Source organism: Pongo abelii, chromosome 13 (genome assembly GCF_028885655.2).
Source record: "Pongo abelii isolate AG06213 chromosome 13, NHGRI_mPonAbe1-v2.0_pri, whole genome shotgun sequence".
Taxonomy (NCBI): Eukaryota; Metazoa; Chordata; class Mammalia; order Primates; family Hominidae; genus Pongo; species Pongo abelii.
Window position 1 is genome coordinate 23,927,695 of NC_071998.2, and position 20,058 is coordinate 23,947,752.

Consider the following 20,058-nt stretch of genomic DNA (forward strand, 5'->3'; position numbering starts at 1 on the left):
GACTTTTCCCTCTGTATATTGCTACTTGTTGATTTTCCATCCTGGTTTTAGACATTAGTTCTTGATGTGCTACCATGCAATATAATTTTCACTTTTTTTTTTTTTGAATCACCACCAGTCTCACTTTATTTTTTAGAAAGAGTTTGTGTTGAATTGTTCTCCCTCCTACCTTAAATATTTAGTAGCATTCACCAGTATAGCTGTCTGGGCCAGAAGTTTTCTTTGCAAGGAGTTTTGTAATTGTAAATTCAATTCCCTCAATTGGTAGAGGGCTATTCAGACTTTTTTTTTTTTTTTTTTCCCGCGCTGGAGTTTTGCTACAGTGCCCAGGGTGGTCATGAACTCCTGGGCTCAAGCAATTCTCCTGTTTCAGCGTTCTGAGTAGCTGGGATTACAGTTAGGAACCACTATGCTTCAGTTTCTTTTGTTATTTGTGTATGTCAAGGAATTTGTCCATTTCATCTAAGTTGTTAATTTACTGGTATAAAACTTCAATGTATTTCTTTCCTGTTCTTTTAATGTTTCTGAGATCTATAGTGGTATTGTCTCCTTCCTTTCTTTCTTTCTTTGTTAGTTTTGTTCTGTTTTGTTTTCTGAGATGGAGTGTCACTGTTGCCCATGCTGGAGCTCACATGGCGGCCCACACCTGTAATCCTAGGACTCTGGGAGGCCGAGGCGGGCGGATCACTTGAGGTCAGGAGTTTGAGACCAGCCTGGCCAACATGGTGAAACCACATCTCTACTAAAAATACAAAAATTAGCCTGGTGTAGTGGTGCGCGCCTGTAATCCCAGCTACTTGGGAGGCTGAGGCAGGAGAATCACTTGAACCTGGGAGACGGAGTTTGCAGTGATCTAAGATGCGCCATTGCACTCCAGCCTGGGTGACAGAGCAGGACACCATCTCAAAAAGTTACCTTTAAAAAAAAATTATTTGGGTCTGGGTGTGGTAGCTCATGCCTTTAATCCTGTGCTTTTGGAGGCCAAGGCAGGAGGATTGCTTGAGCCCAGGAGTTGGAGACCAGCCTGGTCAACATGGCAAAACCCCATCTCTACAAAAAATACAAGAATTAGCTAGGCATGGTAGGATGCACCTGTAGACCCAGCTCCTAGGCAGGCTAAGGGGGCGGATCACCTGAACCTGGGGAGGTGAAAAAATTTTTTAAACATTTTTGTTCTTGCATGAGAGTTTGTTGTTTACCTTCCCTTTATTAAAAAATAGAATAAAAGAGATCATTGTTTCTTGATTAAGCTACATGTTATAGAAAGTATAAAAAGCCACTCAGGTAATGATTTCATTTTGTAAGTTTATGTTCTCTTCTTTTCCTTATAGAATGGACATGGTGGGGGTCGAAGTCAGCAGACACTAGACAGTAAGTATAGCAGCAAGCTTACTCTTGTCATGGCTGGTGCCAACCAAACAGAGGAAGAGGATAGCTCACGTGATGTGGAAAACACCAGTTGGTCAATGGCTCGTTCGTTAAAAAGCAGCCCTTTTGCTTTTTTTTTTTTTTGGACCAGGTGTTGGCTGTGGTGTTATTAGAAATGTCTTAGCCACACAAGAAGGAGGTGATGGTCTCATATTCTTGTGCCCTAATCAGACTGCACCACAAGCGCAGCATACAGTATGCATTTTAAAGATGCTTGGGCCAGGCGGGGTGGCTTATGCCCATAATCCCAGTGCTTTGGGAGGCCAAGGCGGGCAGATTGCCCAAGCTCAGGAGTTTGAGACCACCCTGGGCAACATGGTGAAACTCTGTCTCTACTAAAATATGAAAAATTAGCCAGGTGTGGTGGCGCATGCCTGTAATCCCATCTACTTGGGAGGCTGAGGCACAAGAATCGCTTGAGCCAGCTTGGGCTACAAAGTGAGACTCCGTCTCAAAAAAAAAAAAAAAAAAAAAATTCTAAAGCAAAAATCTACTGTTCTTGTTCAGGAAAGATAGGCTCATTGTCTTTAGGACCTGAAGGACTGTTGCTTAGAAAGAGAGATATATGTTCACTGTGGACATTTGGGAGAAAATGAGACCCCCTTTCCAATAGCTCAGTGATTACCAAAGATAGTGCAGGCAAATCCGTTAATTGCTTCTTTTCTGTAGTTGGCCAGCTTGTCTGTGATTGTTTATAGTAGTTTTCTTTCTTTATTCAGGAAGGCAAATGGGTGGGGAAGCCAGAAAGACTCTCTTTAAATAGGATTTTCTGGGAGTGCGGATATTGAACTTAAGTAGACCGAGGTGAGCCTCAGTTGAAACTGTAATGACAGATTTGGAGCCCCAGGATTTTGGTTTGACATTTGCTGGTACTGTTGGGCTGCCAAGGCTGTTTGGAGATTCGTTGGTCGTTCTGAGCTTGTTGGATGACAGAGGAACTTTTTACTCTAGCAGTGGTAGTGGCAGGTTTCTTTTGTCTAGGCATTGGTCGAGAACTAAAGTATCTGGGAAGCAGTGTACATTAACCTACTTTTCATTTCCCATACTCTCTTCTCCCTCACTTCCTCCTCCCCTTCCCTCCCCATTTTGTTTGTTTGTTTGTTTGAGAGAGGCTTCCTGTGAAGCTGTTAGCATCATAATACAAGGCCCAGGGCGGTACGTTTTGGGGTCTTAGTTTTAGGTGAGGTATATCTGTGGTGTCTTTATACAGTTTATCTATGAACAAGGTTTATATATGGAATAGACTGCCAATAAAAAGAAGCCCTCTGTAAGAACTGACCTCGGTGTAAGTTGACCCTTTCATTGCTTGTGTTTGTTTTTGACCTGCCCTTCCTTTAGAGACTCAAGTGCTTTCCCTGGGTTTTAGAAGGGTCAAGGTTGCTCCTCTTTCCTAACTGGAAAAGACAATGATGTTTTATTTCCAAGCACATATCTGAATTGTATGTGTGGACAGCACTGAGACTGAGTCTTTCCACAGCTAGGACTGAGTGTCTCCACGTCCTTTCTGAAGCCTTTGAAGCTCATTTATGTGCTCTGAGATTCATCTATTCAAGCACATACCAAGGAAATGCTCACTGTGCATTTGGAAGTAGGTGTTGGACAGTTGGACTGCAGATATTAGGTGTCTGTGTCTCTCCACAACATATGCATCAACCCCAATCTACCTTACGTTGGCCGTGAGCATTGGTAGAGTCAGCCTGACTTGGTGGAAGCACGTGTAGGTGGTCTCGCCTGTCAGCTTCTTACTCCCCCTTGCTGTGCCCTTTGAGGAGTTTGCCTCACGTTATAATTCTACATATTAGGATCAGCACCTGTTTTTCTTTCTGGTTGCATCTACAGCTTAGGTTCCTTTAGGTGGGAAAAGTATGTCCCCATATAGGATAGATTGGGTTATAAAGGTGTCATTTCCTATTCTTTGCTGCATCTTGAACAGGTGACCATGGTGTGTCCTTTGATAGTGTTGTTTGACAGACAAGGGGCTATCTGGCGACATGCTTGACATTTTCCCGGGGAATGTAACTTTATGGACGTCTCAACTGAGGCTGACATGTCACAAGATATTGAGCATATTTTCAGGTACTTAGGATTGGTTTTAGAAATAAACAGATATGCTTCTTACAGCTACTTCATCTGTTCCGGCTCCAAAGACAACAGGCCCTCCCTCTGCCCTCCCGTCTGTGAGCTCCCTGCCCAGCACCACCTCCTGCACTGCACTTCTGCCGTCCACATCCCAGCACACTAGCGACCTGACCAGCAGCCCTCTCTCTCAGCTTAGCAGGTATGCGGAAGGTGTGGGCCCAAAGTGAGAAGTACCTTGGGGCAAAGTCCTGGAGCTCCTGTAGAAGGTTGCTTCCATGAACAGAGCACACTTGTTGTCTCTGACGTGATATCCTGGGCTTTTGCATTGTGACTGTAGCTTAGGTTTTGGCCAGGTTGTGCCTTAAAACCACCAGATATGGAAACCTTGCCTGCTTGTACCGCCTCTGCTGGCACAGAGCACTGGGTCCCCTGGGAGTAGGGTGAGGCCAGCAGCTCCCTCCTACCTGTCTTCACCCTCCAGAGGGTACCTGAGCCTAGCCTTTCTGGGCATCGCTGGGCCCATGCCACTGAGGTGGAATGAGAATGATGGATTTCTGAGCAGGTGTCTGACTTGAACTTTCCATGGCTGAAGAAACGATGTTATTAGAACAAGGTGTAGGAAAATGGGTGGCGTTGCTACCTGTGTCTTCTGAGGAGTGTTCTCCATCACTCTTTAGCTAGGAGCAAAAGTGGATTTGATGGGAATTGGCATGTGGAGTTGAGCATAGGAACTTTGATCCCTCATTCACAGATTGAATGGGGTTGTCAAGGATGACCGTGTTCTTAGTGCAACTCTGTCTTCACTTTTCGCATCTGAGGAGCAAATGGATGTCGTTGAGGGAAGCTGGCTCTGGAGTTTTCCAGACCTCATGGCGAGTCATTCCTGTCCACCAGGACCCCATCACTGGGCTCTGTGGGGATAAGAATGAGGATGGGTCTGAAGCTGGTCCTTTGCTAGGAACTAGGGACAAGTTTGAATCTAGCTCACTGACCCACATGGGTCTTGTTCATCTGGAGTCACTTGTTCAGGTGGACATACGGCGCTCTGTTTTGTCTTCTAGTTCCCTCTCCAGCCAGCAGAGCAGCCTCTCCTCTGCGCATGCAGCCCTCTCCTCGAGCACATCACACACAGTAAGTGTCTGCGCGGCTTCCTCTTCCTCCACCATGCTTGGGGAGCCTGGAGCTTAGTCACATGCAGTTGGGGCTTCAGTCTGATTTTTAGTATCTGATAATCTAGAGTTGCTTGGCTGAAATGTCTTGATGGCGTGATCTGGTTTGAGCTTCTGATTTCCTGGGCACCATCTGGGGACATCTTGCTTTCTAAGTTTGTAGCGCCTGGGAAGAATCGTTGCTCCAGACCTTATCTGTTATTGGCAGGAGTGTCAGGTGGTGACCTTGCTCCCAGGAATTTGCTGTTTGATCCTTCCTCGTGCCTTCTTTCCTGACTCAGGCAGAGACTGTGAGGAGGTCGATGTTGGAGAAGGGAGTCTTAGAGGGTGGAGGACAGGAGTGGAAGCCAACATGCACTGTCGAGAAGCCAGGCAGGAGGGCTGGAGTGGGCGCGCCAGCTGGGAAGTGTCCTCATATGCCGAAGAGTAGCCCTAGATTATGGTTATTGAGGTGTGGTTCAGTGGGTCCTGGAACCATGAGCATGGTTTTAAGTGGTAGGAGTCAGCCAGATTGTGGTGGGTTGCGGAGTGAATGGTAGTGAGATGGAGAGGAGGAGGCGGATTGTAGAAGGCATGCAATGAAAACTTAGGAGAGGCTGGCGCCTCTATTGGGAGGATAGAAAGGTGCCTGGATTAACAAAATGTGCATGCTCCTGGACAACAGGAGGTGTCGGGTGAGGTTGGAGTAGGCAGGTCCACAGGCTGGGAGGAAGGATTAGGGTGCAGACGAATGGAGGAGGCAGGAAACTGATGAACTTGGTGTCCTCTGAAGAAGGCAGTAGCTCACCAGCAGAGTGAGGTGGTGGAAAAGGGACGTCCTGTCCTTTCCTCTGGATCTGGCTGATGCTGTGGCTTTCACACTCTAGTGTTCCAAGTCAAACCTTACACAGAATCTTTTATCATAAAACACACAAACTGCCACTTTCAAAGTAGAGCATAGTGTGGACACCTCTGCCTGTCCCCCTGCCTCTGCCCTCTGTGGCTCATGGGAGCGGTGGGCTGACCTCAGCAGGAGTGCCGTGGAGCTGTCCTCTATGTCCGTGCCACTGCTGCCTGGGAGCCCAGTGCTCCTGCACTCATGGGGAGCTGCACTCTCCATCTCCCCAAAAAAAACTCCAGATCATGTATTCCAACCTGCCACAGCCAGAATCGTCTCATCCAGTGGGTCCCATACTTTGTCAGCATGACAGAACTGTGACATTGCTAATACAGTTGTCCCTCCATATATGCAGGGGATTCATTCCAGGACCACTGCATACACCAAAATCTGCACATTCTCAAGTCCCGCAGTTGCCCCTGTGGAACCCGCCTATAGGAAAAGTCAGTCTTCCAAATACGGGTGTTTTCAAATTATGCATGCGTGCATCGGGTTGAAAAAGAAATCTGCCTGTAAGTGGACCCATGCATTTCAAGCCTGTGTTGTTCAGGGGTCAACTGTTTGTTCATAATATTTCATCTGAAAAGTTACGGAAAGATAGACAATGAAAAGTTTTTCTGTCTCTCATCTACTTGGCTCTACCCTTACATTTTCTCCATCCTTTTAATAAATAAAAGTCAAAACACGCAGTGCATACACATAGTCATTTCCCCATTATCATCTGCCTTTTTTTTTTTTTTTTTTTTTGAGATACAGTCTCACTCTGTCGCCTAGGCTGGAGTGCAGTGGCACAATCTTAGCTCACTGCAACCTCCACTTCCCGGGTTCAAGTGATCCTCCTGCCTCAGTCTCCTGAGTAGCAGGGGTTACAGGATCATACCACCACGCCTGGATAATTTTTGTATTTTTAGTAGAGACGGGATTTCACTGTGTTGGTCAGGCTGGTCTCAAACTCCTGACCTCGTAATCTACCTGCCTCGGCCTCCCAAAGTGCTGGGATTACAGGCGTGAGCCACCGTGCCCGGCCTATGTGAGCTATTTATATTCTTGGTTCCTTTTTTTGTCAGGTCTTTGGTCTCTATTTCTATATTAGGGAGCCCTTCGTGATGGGAAGTACAGGTATTTTTCCCTAAGTTTGCTGTTGATGATTTTTTTTTTACATAGATCTGTGTATTTTCTTCCATTTTTTTGTAGTTAGATCTTTACTACTCTCCATCAATACATAAAGGAAATCTCAGCATCTTCTCCTGCCTTTATTTCTCTGGGCCCATCCTGGGGAGTTGACTGCATAGGCCCCATTGGATGGACTGAGCGAGGCCTTGAAAATTAGTGTTGACCTTTTAATCCAGCAGGTTGATGTCCTCCCAGTTCTGGAAGATGAGGGCCAGAGACAGGAACCCCATCGGGCAGCTAAGGGAGAAGAGACTTGCCAGATGACTCTTGAGTCCCTTTCAGCAAGTCAGGACCTAGTTCCCTAGTGAGCATCTCTTAGCGATGGGGAATGTGTATTTTTCCTTCCGAGATTAAAAGGTTGTATATATCCAAGTACACTTGCGAGCACTGGTCAGAGCTGTTCCAGATTTCTGTGGCAGTTGGTGGAGAGTCTGGCTCCTTAGCGAGAACCTAGATGGTGGGCAGGCCAGTGCATCCTTTGCCCTGCTCCGGGTGGGGCTCTCTCCAGTCTGGTCCTGCCCATCTGTGCTGAAGGAACAAGACGCCTTGGAGCCCCAGGAAACCATGTTTTTGGCTGTCTTTACCTTGGTGAATCTGTTCTGGATGTTACTTCCTTAAAGCCAGTGCCCAGGCGGGTAGTGACCTGTGGGCATGGGATGGCGGCGGAGAGTTAGTCTGCGGAGGCAGGTTGGGTCCTTCTCCTGGGCCCTTCCTGTTCTTTGGCTTTTCTTCTACAAGTTTATATGCTGCTTTCTATGCCCTGGTTTGGAGACTAGTCTCCCTCTTACAGAGCTTTTCTTCCCTTTTTTGGGACTTGCTTTGTCCACCTAGGTGTGCCTCTCCCACCTACCTGCTCAGAGCTTGAAGTTCTTCATAGGACCCTGTTGCTAGGCTTGGGCACTGGGCAGGGCTTCTGGGACTTGGGGCTGATGGAGCATCCGCTGGTTCACTCTTTCTTCCCAGGGGTACCTTGTCAAACAGGCATAGTGGCAGGCCATACCCTCTTATGTGGGCACTGGTGAGGCATTGGTGGACTGAAAGGTGTCACCAGGTTTTGGAGCAAAGGCCTCTCTCAGCCTCCTGTTGTTTCCAGACCACAGTGGCTGAGAATCCCAATAGAAGGGAAATCTCCAAAAGATTGAGACTTGCGCTGGGCTTCCTGTGGCCTGTGCTCGCCTCTTCTCAGACTGTTTGCTTTGCTTTGAGGTAGGTACTCGTCCCGTATTCAGAGAGTCTGTGTTCATTTATGATCTGAAGTTATCTTGGGATTTCTATGCCCTCATTTTGGATGCCAATGCATGAGCAACTTGAAGGATTTTTACAGAGAGTTGTGGTCATTAAAGCTTAATGTTAATAGTTTTGATGTTCAGTTTATGTATTGTATCCTGATGGCTGGAATCAGCTGCTATGTGAGGGGCCGCAGTGAGCACTGAGCACAGAGCCTCTCACCTTAAGGGAGCCTGGGTTGTTACATCATTGCCTGCCTGCTCAGCCTTGAGACTGTGGACCCAAGCGCCAGGCCAGGCTCTCCCCAGCACCCTCCTCCTCTGCCTCCAGATCCATGTGTCCTGGCTTTTCTTTTGCCAGCATGCCAGTGTGGAGAGCACCTCTTCCCACCAGTCCTCAGCCACCTTCTCCACGGCAGCGACCTCCGTCTCAAGTTCCGTATCCTCAGGCGTCAGCCTGTCCAGTAGCATGAACACCGCGAACAGCCTCTGTCTGGGTGGGACCCCCGCGAGTGCATCCAGCAGCAGTAGCAGGGCCGCGCCCTTGGTGACCTCAGGTATTTGCTCCAGAGGCCTTTCCTGCCCACCCCTGAGCCCCTCAAAGGTGCCTGCTTGGCGTCCCAGGAAGGCAGTGCAGGTGTCAGGAGAGTCTCAGGCCCACCAAGTGTGCTGTGTGCTCCATTGACCTTGAGGCCCGGTCTCCCCACCCCGATGGGGATGAATTCTTCCTGGCAGGATTCCTGGCCTCTGCGTGCTTCTAGCTTTTCAATCTTTCCTCTTTGTTCTTTCCTGGAGCCGAGTTGACATTGTGACTTGGAGGGGCTGGGGACGACTTATTGTGGGCTCCACGACTGCAGACCTAGGCTGTCTGTGGGCCCAGCAGACTATGATTTGATGGTTGCTGTTAAAACCGACTTCGAACTCAGCCTGTCCCTCTCCTGACACTGCATGGCTTCCTTGCCCTCTTTGGAGGAGGCAGATTCTCTTTATATTTCTCTTTGCTCAGTGCAGTGGGACCTTAGGGATTGGGGGAAAGGGGCTGCTTTTGTCTGGGCCCAGAACTCTCTGACGTTGAAACAACCTCAGTGTGGTGGCTGGGCTTTCTGTCTCCCCTTCACTGCTTTGTAGAATGACCCTCTGCCTCATTTGGCCACGCCCTTCTTTGAACCCATCTGGGGTAGCTCAGTGACTGAAGCAGCCGAGGACTCTCACTCTTTGTGGTGACCACTTCACTCCATTTGATTTTTCCCTCTATATAGGCAAAGCACCCCCAAACTTGCCTCAGGGGGTGCCTCCCCTGCTGCACAACCAGTACCTCGTAGGTCCCGGAGGACTGCTTCCTGCCTACCCGGTGAGTGTATGGCGGAACTCCTGGCCTGCCCAGCTCCCCTGGCCCCGGGGGCTGGCACCTGGCAGGAACCTGGCGTTGGGCCCAGGTTGCCCGCCTTGAGCTGCCCTTCCATCCCTGAGCCCCCCCGTCTCCGCCCCGCTGAGCCCTGGTGGTCTTCTTCCATCTAGACTCCATGAAGGCAGGATCTGTTCCCGTAACAGCTGATCCAGATCCCATTCCCGGGTGTGTTACAGTCCCCCAACCTTGTTTTGACTCCTAGAAGGACCTGGGCTTCCCAGGGGATGGTATGTGGTTCCTAAAATACACTTTCTGGTTCTCACACAGATCTATGGCTATGACGAGCTCCAGATGCTGCAGTCACGGCTGCCAGTGGTGAGTGGGGTATGGACTGGTTGGAGCAGAGGGTTCAGAATCTTTTACATGTCCCCCCTCTTATGGTCTTGGCTGCCACACTCTCTGGCCCTTAGGATCCTCTGCCTGAGGAACCTCTCAGCACCACTACTGAGAAAGCTGTTTTCATCTGGCGGTTGTGCCAGGTGTGACCATAGCTTTGGCACAGAGTGTCCAGTGCTCATCCCTGGGAAATGTGAAGGCCTTTGGGCCCTGGGGCCCTGGTAGGCCATGCCCCCTGTTAAATGTGGGTCCTTATCTTCCCTCCTCCATCTTGTTTTCTCTCTCTTTTTTAAAAAGAAAAACCATATGACACAAGACATGGAGGTTGCTTACTTGGCCCTGGAGTTTTATACTGTCTTCCTCTTCCTCAGAGTACCATATAGTGTCTTTGGTCTGAGGTGGCCAGTGACTGCTCTTCTGCAGTCAGCTGAGTGAGTGGCTTGAGCTGATGGTCTTTAAGGTCTCTTCTGGGTCTGGCCTCCCATCTAGATTTGTGAGAATGCCTGCCCTGGGACGTCCCTGGTGGTTGCAGCCTTACTCTGAGACCAGGGTTGCCTCTTTCTTCTGACCGTTGGTGCCAGAATGCAGTGTGGGCCTTTCCTGGGATAGCCACATGAACAGAACTGTGGGGACAGAGGGGAATAGGCCCGCTCCTTGCCCTGCCCATGGGTAGGACTTCCTCCTGGGAGCCACTGTCTTCTTGCTCTGCCATTTCCCAGGGCACTTGTCAGAGAGTTGCAAGCAGTTTGGACACCGCCTCTGCTGGAGTCTTTCCTGTTCCTGGAGGAAGAGGCTTTCTCCCTTGTGCAGTGATGCCTTCTTCCCCGTTGGTGTTGCCCCCTTCTCTGCCGCACCACAAAGAGCTGATGGAGCTGCTCTTGTTTCAGAAGAGTAGCCCTTTCCACTGGCTGGCCGTATTTCCAGAAGCAGAGACCTAGCCTGGGAGCCGAGCGGCTTCTCCCCACTGTGCAAACTAGCAGCCCTTTAATCTGCTGGCCAAAGGCCCAAAGTGCAAGAGGTGGTGCTGAGCCCCGGGATTCATTCTGCTTCAGGGGCTCTCCGTGGTCTCCACATTTATTCACAGCACTCTTTTGGCTTTTATCACTTTGTGCCTTAGAGAAAACACCCTCTGGAGCCCACCTTTTGAGATATGTTGCTCTATCCCTCGGGTTGTTTGTTCACCTCTGCTGCTTGTGAGCCTAGTTCCCTCCTGGAGATTTCTCGTGTTCTGTGAAAGTGCTCCCCCTTCTGGGCTTTCTCTGCTCCCGTCCTCAGTTGTGCAGCTCTGTGTGTTCCCAGCTCTGCCTGCCTCTCCCGGGGGTTCTAGGATGCTATGGGTTTCCGGGAGGTTTCCTGGAGGGTGTGAGTGCCATTCCCAGCCAGGATGGCTCCTTTCTGGGATCGGGCACAGCCCAAGGGCTTTGCCTTTCCCCAGGAGCCAGGTGTGTCCAGGAGTGCGAGGCCCTGGATGGTGAGTGAGGGTCAGGTCAGACCTCCCCTCCTCCACGAAGCTCCACTGTGTTTTGCCGTCTCTGTCTCCACACTTTGTTGTATCTGCCATACTTCCCCCAAGTCCTGGGCCAGGGGTGTCCAATGTTTTGGCTTCCTTGGGCCACATTGAAAGAATAATTGTCTTGGGCCACACATAAAATACACTAACATTAAAGACAGCTGATGAGCTTAAAAAAATTGCAAACAAATTTCATGTTTTAAGAAAGATGAATTTGTGTTGGGCCACATTCAAAGCTGTCGTGGGCCGTGGGTTGGACAAGCTTGTCCTGGGCCATGTCAGTGTTTCGAGAGCAGTGTAGGTGGTGACAGGCCAGTTCCAGGCTTCACCTGGAGTCCTGCTTATTCCTGTGCCTACCTGGCACTGCCCCCTGTCTCCCCTTAAACCTTTCAGGCCCCTGCACTTCTGTTGCCTCCTTTTTCGGGTCTGTTCTGTTTAGTCAGCTTTCCTAGCTGCCCTGTAGTCTCTCACACAGAAAAGCCAGCGAAGTTGGTTCAGCCCGAGGCATTCACACAGGCATCTGCCTGTGGTGTCAAATGGATGTGTGAGGCTTGGTCTCCAGCAGCGCTGCCTGGTGAAGCTGCAGGGTTGGCTGGTCTGTGTGCTCATGTGTTAGGCAGGCCGCCTAGTTGCACTCTTCCGAGGGGGCACCATTTACTTGGCGTTCCCTGGGACTGCTGGCTTTCAGGCGTGCAGTCTATTTCAGGAGCGTGGCGTCACCACTTCCATGTGCTGGTTCTGCTCTCCTGGGAGTCAAGCAGGGCCAGTCGCTGATCGAGCCTGCCTGGTCTCTCCTAGGACTACTATGGAATTCCCTTTGCTGCACCCACAGCACTTGCCAGCCGAGATGGGAGCCTAGCTAATAATCCATATCCAGGTGAGTTTGCTCAATGGATGTGAGGAGTAGCCCGGGGCCGGCTTAGCGCGAACTCCAGGAGCTGGGAAGCAGCAACAGCAAAGCTGAGAGAGGCCTCTTAGCAGCCTGTGCTGAGCTGGCAGCCAGACCTGTTCTGTTTGCAGAAGCCAGCTTGGCCTTTCTCTGGTTGGAGGAAGGGCAGTGGCTGGAGTCAGTGCTCTTTCCTAGGTGATGTCACGAAGTTTGGCCGTGGGGACTCTGCATCCCCTGCACCCCCTACCACACCAGCTCAGCCACAGCAGAGCCAATCACAGACCCACCACACAGCCCAGCAGCCCTTCCTGAACCCTGCACTGCCACCTGGCTATAGCTACACTGGTCTTCCCTACTACGCAGGCATGCCCAGTGCCTTCCAGTATGGCCCCACCATGTTTGTGAGTATTTCAGCGGGTGTGACTGTGTCTCCTGGCCTTGGGTTGCTGGCAGGTGGAAACCTGGGACCTGTCTTCCAGCAGGGAGGGAGGGTCGTGATTCCAGTCCATCTTATCTGGTCTTCAGAAACTGTTCAGGCTGGGGACAAGGTCACTTTTCCCCTGCTGTGTTTAGGTCCAGCATGTGTTGCACTAATGAAAACACAGGTCCCCTGTGGTTGTGGGTATGTCACCTGCTGCCTTAGGCTCTGGCAGGGGTACCTGACCAGCCTCAGCTTGCCTCTTCCTATACTAATAGCTCATCTGCCTGCCCCCGCTAGGTCTCTCCAGCCTCAGCCAAGCAACATGGGGTGAACCTCAGCACTCCCACACCTCCCTTCCAGCAGGCTGGTGGTTATGGCCAGCACGGCTACAGTACAGGTGAGGGGTACTCCCCAGACAGAGACACACGGGGTCAGACAGGCTTGCCTGGCTCACACGTGCCTCTTGTACCCTGCCACGCTAGGTTATGACGACCTGACCCAGGGGACAGCAGCAGGAGACTACTCCAAAGGTGGCTATGCTGGATCATCGCAGGCACCAAACAAGTCTGCAGGTTCTGGGCCTGGCAAAGGTAGTGTTTACCTCTCCTTTCCAGGATAAGTCCTGGAGTGGTGGGCTCCTGCCTGATCCCCTCTCAGGCAGGGCAACCCCTGGGTGACCCTGGAGGTGGGGAGCCTGGAGCTGGGAACAACTGCTGTGGGGAACAACTGCTTTTCCTCCTAGGAGTATCAGTGTCTTCAAGCACCACTGGTCTACCTGATATGACTGGTTCTGTCTACAATAAGACACAGGTGAGGGACAAAGGTGGGTTGGGTGTATGTTTTTGGGAAGTTACAGCCCAACCTGACTTTCACCATTGTCTTCTTTGCCCTGTAGACTTTTGACAAGCAGGGATTTCATGCAGGGACCCCTCCACCTTTCAGCCTGCCCTCGGCCTTGGGCTCCACTGGGCCCCTGGCCCCGGGAGCGGCCCCTGGCTATGCGCCCCCACCATTCCTGCACATCTTGCCAGCCCACCAGCAGCCCCACTCACAGCTGCTGCACCACCACCTTCCGCAGGATGCCCAGGTGAGCACAGTGATGGAGGCAGCCACCCTGCTCTGGGCCAGGGGTTCTGCTCCAGCCTTGACAGCCTTCCCTTCTCCTCTTCCTCAGAGTGGCTTGGGTCAGCGCAGCCAGCCCAGCTCCCTGCAGCCTAAGTCTCAAGCCTCCAAACCTGCCTACGGCAACTCTCCATACTGGACAAACTAAACCCGGAAGAGAGGGGTGGGCTGGGGCAAGGCTTATCCTGGGCAGGAGAGAACACACGAGCACATATTTGGGAGCCCAGTGCCCTTTCCTAGAATTCCCCAGACACGTGTCAGCCATGCCTCTGTGGGGAATCTGCCTCCCAGACTGGCTATTGTATGTAATGTATTTATGTATGTATTTGTAAATGTGATAGAAGTCTGGGGGGGAGTTGGGGGATGGCGGCAGATGTTAGCCAGGTCTGCCCTCCCCATTCAAGCCCCTTCTCCACTGTAGCAAAATAAGCACCCCCACCCCACCTGCCTTCAGGTCTTCTTCACAGCCTGCACTGCCCAGTGGGCCATTAGGGGCAGTCTCTGGAAGGGCTGGTTCAAGGCTGTTTGGGTGTAGGGGTCAGGTACCAATGAAGAATCACGACTTGTCTCACTCCTTTGGAAATTGTTTTCTTTCCTGTGTAATTACTTTATACCTCTGTTTTTGAGAAACTGTTCCTTTTGTCATCTGTCATGGGCTCCTTCCACCAAATCTTGATCTGGGAATAGCAGCGATAGCCCTCCACCCAACACAAGTATGGGCACCTGTTTGTCTTCATATAGAACACAGGCTTCTGGTCTGGTAATGTCCCTAGAGACTTATTAGAGACTAGCTGACCATGAAAAAAAAAAATCTGAGTTGTTCAGCCAGTCAGCTCCCCTTTAAAAATCAAAGGTATCTCCAAGCAACACATCTCCATTGTAGTTGTCTTGAACCACATGGGCAACTGTTTCAGGGGTTTTCTCTTGCCCAATCCCCACCTAATAAAGTTCTGAGAGCATGCACGGTCTCTGTGTGTGGTGTGACTGAAGGGCAGCTCAGGGCAGAAGCTCTGGACTTCACAGGGCTAAAGGAGACCCCACATGGTCATAGTCTTCTGACACAGGCTAAAGGCTAGAAATGGTTTTCCTTTTTACTGGACCCTCTTGGCCCAAGTCAAATGGCTGTAAGGACAGCTAAACCTCCTTACAGGGCCCAGGCCATGTTGATCAAAGTTAACCTGGCTTTTCTTATAGCTCCTTAAGAGACTTAGGGATAGGGCAGTGTCCCACAGAGCCCTGGCCACTGGACACCAGGGCAGGGTAATTTCTTTTCCAAATCTCAGTGGACTTTTAACAATCTGAAGCAAAGCCAAGAACTGAGAGCAGGGTTCTAGGCCTTAAGGGAGAGTAAGTAAGTATGAACAGGTATACCTGTCTTTTGCTTGTCATCAACTGAACATAATCTTGATTGGCAGTCAAAAGCTATGGTAGAACATGTGACTAGTGAGTTTTGGGGTGTCATGAGGTAGGCTGGTGGATCCAGGGCTACGCATCTGCTCCAGAAAAGCCCAACCAACCATTCACCTTGTGTCAGGTCAGAAGCCAGGGACTAGCCAAGGGCCATAGGAAGGAGGCAGATCTCCTGTTGGCCAACCACAACTGTGCTCCAATCCAGCAGGCAGGAAGCTCAGGGCCTAGAAGTGTTGCCCAAGGTACTACAGCCTCTCTTTTCACTCCTAAATCGCTGCTTCAGATCAGTTAAATAAGGAAATAAAATGGCTAGTCAGGTCATTGTGTCAGAACCAGCCTAGGGTCACAATCTACTTTTTCTGCTTTTGGCCTCTACAATTGAGAGCGATAGTCCTGTCATAAGATGGGACCGATACTCCTATTAACCCACAGCTTGGGACCTTATCTAGAAAAAAGGTAAGTGTCTACAAGTAAAATTAGGACTTTTATTAAATAGGGTGATCTGCCTGATCCCTACTATTAGCAGAAGTTAGGAAAACAAATGACAGTGAAAATGTTTGCCTAAGGAAAGCAGCAGAGCACCCCTCAATCCCTCACTGACCTACTCGTATCAGCTCCCGTTTTCAGAATCAAGTTTAACAAATGGCTACGTCTATAAGGAGCTTGAAGGGATTGGGGATACACCAGGGAGGTGAGTTAGAAAGGCAGACTCCCCAGTTTTGGTTTTCGTCTAATTTTTCAGCTGAGCCCTAGCGTAATCTGCAAGCGTAACAGTGATAATGAGACCACTTTTTAGTTTCCTTTAACACAAGGTAAAAAAAGAAGAGGGTCATTTCATGGGGAAGTAGCAATACAGGTATTTTATTTCACATTTTATTAGTAGACAGATGATGGGCAGAAAAAGACAAAATAAACCACTAAAGGGGAAGTCAACACAAAATCCATCAGATAATCTTTGCTCATAAGTTAAACTGAAGAAAAACATCTACAATTTCAGCTAAAACTATTAAAGTCAGGTGTGTCCTGCTGGTTTCAGAATAGTTGAAAATTGCATCTGAATCCTTTTAGTTGTAAATGTAAACCTTGTTTATCAGGATGGGAGGGGTGGAGAGTTCCTTTTCAGTGGAGAGCTGCACATTTCCCCTTCCAATCAGTTTCTTACAATATGTGCCCCAAACGTAAGGAAACCAGCAAGTTAAGAAGCAATTTGCCAGGGTAAGGGAAAGAAGGTTCTACAAAAAAGTTTGACTAATAATTAATAGAAAATAACTCTGGAATGATAAAAGGAGAAGGGGGGAAGACTGAAAGAATCAACAGCGGAATCATATACTTTCTCCACCCAGCCTCAAAATACACAGAACTGAAGAGCATCTGGTGAGGCCTCAATTAGAATGAAAAGGAATCTAAAAATGCAGGATTTTGAGTTCATGTCACACCAAATAATAAGCAAAATTGTACGTACATGGTTCCGGATTGAGCCTGAGACCTCCACTCCCAGAAAGGGGAAAAAAAAAAAAATTACAAACTCAAGTATTTTCCACAGGGATGTGTTCTCAGGGACAGAGCTCTGGAACCAGCCTCTGGGTTTCATTAAGTCAGTCTAAAATACCAGAATGTCCACCTGCTAGCAAGAGACTTACCCAGTCTTCTGGAACTGATTGTACTCATCAGAGGCAAACCCAGCCCTTGACACTTAACACCTCAAAGGGCTGAAAGGTACAACCTCCACTTGGCGCTCTGGCTCCCTGAGTCAATGTGTAACAGGCCAACAGGGCCTGATGGAACAGAGCTGTGCAGCACAGCACCTCCCGCAATGCCAGGGTGCTGGGGCTGCCCTGGGGGTGAGATGCTTTAGCAAAGGGGAATGAAAGGCTTAAGTTTAGGGCTCCAAGAGAATAAGAAAGACCAAGCTACTGGCTGTAAACTTGCATGGAGGTTTGGGGGCATTTTTGGGGAGGTAAATCAGAGCACTGTGAGAGGCTTTGGCTCCACAAGATTTGCAGGTTAATCTGGAAGCATTACTTACAAAGTATGGGGAGTAAAAAGGTAGTTCCAACATCTTTTTATGAGAGTTTGTAATCAGGTAACTTGACAATGTATTACAAAGCTGTTCTGTTCCATGGATCTGACTAAAACCACTAGATTCTGGGCGCAAGTAGCAACCCTGGCCCTGTGGAGATCACAGAGATTCTGGGACCAGGCTCAACAGTGTCCCCTAAGAGCCTTGCTTGTTAAACAGTCCCATTTCATACCAGACCAAACTAGAGGCCGGGAAGGGCTGCTGGGAAGAAGTCATGTGTTTGGGAGTTTGAAGAGTGAAAACCCTGAGATCAGAATGGAAGGAGGAGCTAAGGAAGTAATCGTCACCTACTCTGGCCGTCCTAGGATCCCTCCTGCCCCTGTCCCTCATCTGCCCTTTGGTTCTTTCTGAGTTACGAGCCAAAGGAGGAGTTGACACTAGTGCCCAGGGGTCTGAAATAGGACTACAGTCAGTCCTTGCTGCATTTTCCTTCTGAAATCTGATTTTACGTTATAGCGGTTTCCTCCAAATAATGCCCTCCTATGATCTGGTGCACCCCCGTAACAACCAAAAATTACCTTCAAGTTCTGAAGTCCCCTGGATGGTGAAGGCTGCTGGATCTCAATATTGATTGAAGCAACACAATTGAGATCTGGAAAATCAAAAGCTGCAGCGAGTGCATCACAGGAAGATCTAGCCTTATCTGGCCTAAAAACTGCCTGCAGTCAACTCCCTCAGCCCTGCCACAATTTCTATGCACAATTCTGCTTGCGCTCCACAGCCTAAGTATGTTGAAAGGAGAAAAAAAGTCCAGATCACGTCCAATGAAGAAAGCGGTAACTCATCTCACACACATCCAAGTTTTTCACTATCAGTATAAGCAGCTCGATGAAAACCGAAATCTTAACACATGCACCTAGGATTAATACTGAGTAATTAAAAGTGGCTACTTAAAAAACAAAAACAAAACGTCATGGTAAGAGTGTATTTTTGATGGGAAGGCCATGCTAAATCTGTAAAACAGATGTTTCCTCTCCCAACAGTGGTCACCAGTAGTTTCAACTTTTTCCCCCCAGTAGCATCAACTTAGCATAGTGATTTTTAACTCTGCTCCCACACACACTCATCCCAACTTCCCCACTTGCCCCACTCCCTGGGGGGAAAAATAACCCTGCCTTTAAAATAAATAGCAACCAAGTGCTCAGTTCTATGTAAAGTATGAATATTTATTTTAGGCTTTCGATCCCAATCGATTTCAAAAAACAAAGTCTGATTTCTCTCCTCAGAGCAGCTGAGGCCTCCATGTTACGATGGTTTCATGGAGATTGAAGGAGCACATTTCATCAGGCTTAGCACAAAGTCCCTGACGCCCACCATGTCCCAGCCTTAGGAAGGGAAAGAAACAGAATTCACCACCATGGGGCTGAACGAATGCACACACACTAACGTAAATGAGCAGCTAAACCTTGGCAAATTTGCTTTTTTTTTTTTTTTTTTTAAAAAGTTTGTTTTGTGGGTTTTTTCCATTTTCTTTTGCTACCCAGTATATGCAGCACTTGTGAACTCCCAACAGGTTCCCAGCTTTAAACACATTAAACATCTTGAAAGACTATTGAATTCTTCAAGAATCTAAAAACAGACCAAACGTGTTTTGCTGTGAACATTCTGTAGAGACGAAGTGAGGCGGGAGTTTGGGTTGATGTTTTTTTAAAAAAGAATCAATATAGTGATGGAAGGGTAAAGAATGCAAGAATTCAGACATTCTGTGGAGGGTTACTCTCTCTCCATTAAAGGTCCATAAAAACCAAACTGAGATCCATAAGGGGAGTCAGCAGGAGCTGTGTGTGTTTCCCCACCCGCTGTGAATAGGTTTTTGCTGAGGGGCCATGGCCAGGTCCCCACTTGCTCCCCTCCCTTTGGCCTGAGACGGCAGGGCAGTACAGGGGCACTGAAGGAGCGCGTCACGACTCCTCATTCCCAGAATCATCATCATCGTAACAGTCGGCATCTTCCTCCTCCTCATCTTCATCATCAATGTCGTCGTCATACAAGTCGTCGTAAAGCAAATCTGAGCTGTTGTCATTGGAAGGCACTTTAGTTTTGATGCAGTATTCCGCCAGGGTTGTGGGGACCTTCACTCCATCCTTTTCTGCTTCGGCCTTAGTGGCTGAAACTTGTTTCCTGAAGGGAGGGTGACACAGAAATGGTTTATCGTAAGTCTTGTCTTAAGACAGATTTATAATTGGCCTTAAATAATCAATATTACTTATGACTCAGCTCTCCAAACTTCAGTACCTGCCTGAAAGCATCTGACAGATACCCTGTACTACACCAAATGCTTTCAACCCATTGGGTACAATTTTGAAGTAAACTTTGACTTTTTAGGGGGGGAAATAGACTGTTAATATCAAGGGAGTTTAAAGCAGTGGATCAGTTATAGCCAGAATCACCTCGTCAACTGGCTGTCCTCCGATTCATGTAAGGGCCAATAGGTCGGCAACTTAAGAATCAGAACAGGTATTGACTTAGTGGGCGGAATGTCATGCTTTGTTGTTTGCATGTGTGAAGCACAGGGATAACTGCCAGAATAAGAATAGATAATAGAAGGGCTAATACACCTCCTAGTTTCCTGGGGCTAGATCATAAAGATTGCATATGTGAATAAAACATGCCACTCTGGTTTAATGTGGGGTGGGGTGCTTAGGGGATTGGCTAGGGTATAAGAGTTTTGGCCTAGTCACCTCACCACCAAACTCAAGTGCCCCAACAATTGTTAATTTAATTATCCTCTTAATTTTCACTGATAGTAAAATTCAAATGCCTATGCCAGATTCCAGTGTCTTGCACGACCCACTCTTCCCCACCCAAGACGGAGTCTTGCTCTGTCACCCAGGCTGGAGTGTAGTGGCGCGATCTCGGCTCACTGCAACCTCGATCTCCCAGGTTCAAGCAATTCACCTGCCTCAGCCTCCCAAGTAGCTGAGATTACA

At 48.9% G+C, this 20,058-nt stretch overlaps 2 protein-coding genes and 1 non-coding gene across 29 annotated transcripts in view; 2 read left to right on the plus strand and 1 right to left on the minus strand.

Moving 5' to 3' along the window:
- Positions 1–14,599, plus strand: part of UBAP2 (ubiquitin associated protein 2) — a 126,459-nt gene extending 111,860 nt beyond the window's left edge. For 19 of the 25 annotated variants that reach the window (XM_063714167.1, XM_063714162.1, XM_063714156.1 and 16 more), the window contains 13 exons: positions 1,332–1,371; positions 3,550–3,706; positions 4,569–4,638; positions 8,314–8,509; positions 9,212–9,303; positions 9,628–9,675; positions 12,005–12,083; positions 12,291–12,496; positions 12,814–12,913; positions 12,999–13,106; positions 13,259–13,326; positions 13,412–13,603; positions 13,691–14,599. In XM_063714167.1, the coding sequence (XP_063570237.1) occupies positions 1,332–1,371; positions 3,550–3,706; positions 4,569–4,638; positions 8,314–8,509; positions 9,212–9,303; positions 9,628–9,675; positions 12,005–12,083; positions 12,291–12,496; positions 12,814–12,913; positions 12,999–13,106; positions 13,259–13,326; positions 13,412–13,603; positions 13,691–13,786 (1,452 nt within the window). In that variant the 3' untranslated portion in view covers positions 13,787–14,599. Of the gene's footprint in view, positions 1–1,331; positions 1,372–3,549; positions 3,707–4,568; positions 4,639–8,283; positions 8,510–9,211; positions 9,304–9,627; positions 9,676–12,004; positions 12,084–12,290; positions 12,497–12,813; positions 12,914–12,998; positions 13,107–13,258; positions 13,327–13,411 lie in introns of those variants that run through there. The other 6 variants (XM_063714154.1, XM_063714155.1, XM_063714151.1 and 3 more) reach the window with 3 other exon arrangements.
- On the plus strand, positions 2,823–2,903 carry LOC112135051 (small nucleolar RNA SNORD121A). Its single transcript, XR_002916365.1, has one exon. It is a non-coding gene; the product is annotated as a small nucleolar RNA SNORD121A (small nucleolar RNA).
- A 3,670-nt stretch (positions 14,600–18,269) lies between the features above and the next one.
- Positions 18,270–20,058, minus strand: part of UBE2R2 (ubiquitin conjugating enzyme E2 R2) — a 99,981-nt gene continuing 98,192 nt past the window's right edge. For all 3 annotated transcript variants that reach the window (XM_009244350.4, XM_009244349.4, XM_054519735.2), the window contains one exon: positions 18,270–19,249. In XM_009244350.4, the coding sequence (XP_009242625.1) occupies positions 19,030–19,249 (220 nt within the window). In that variant the 3' untranslated portion in view covers positions 18,270–19,029. The remainder of the gene's footprint in view (positions 19,250–20,058) is intronic.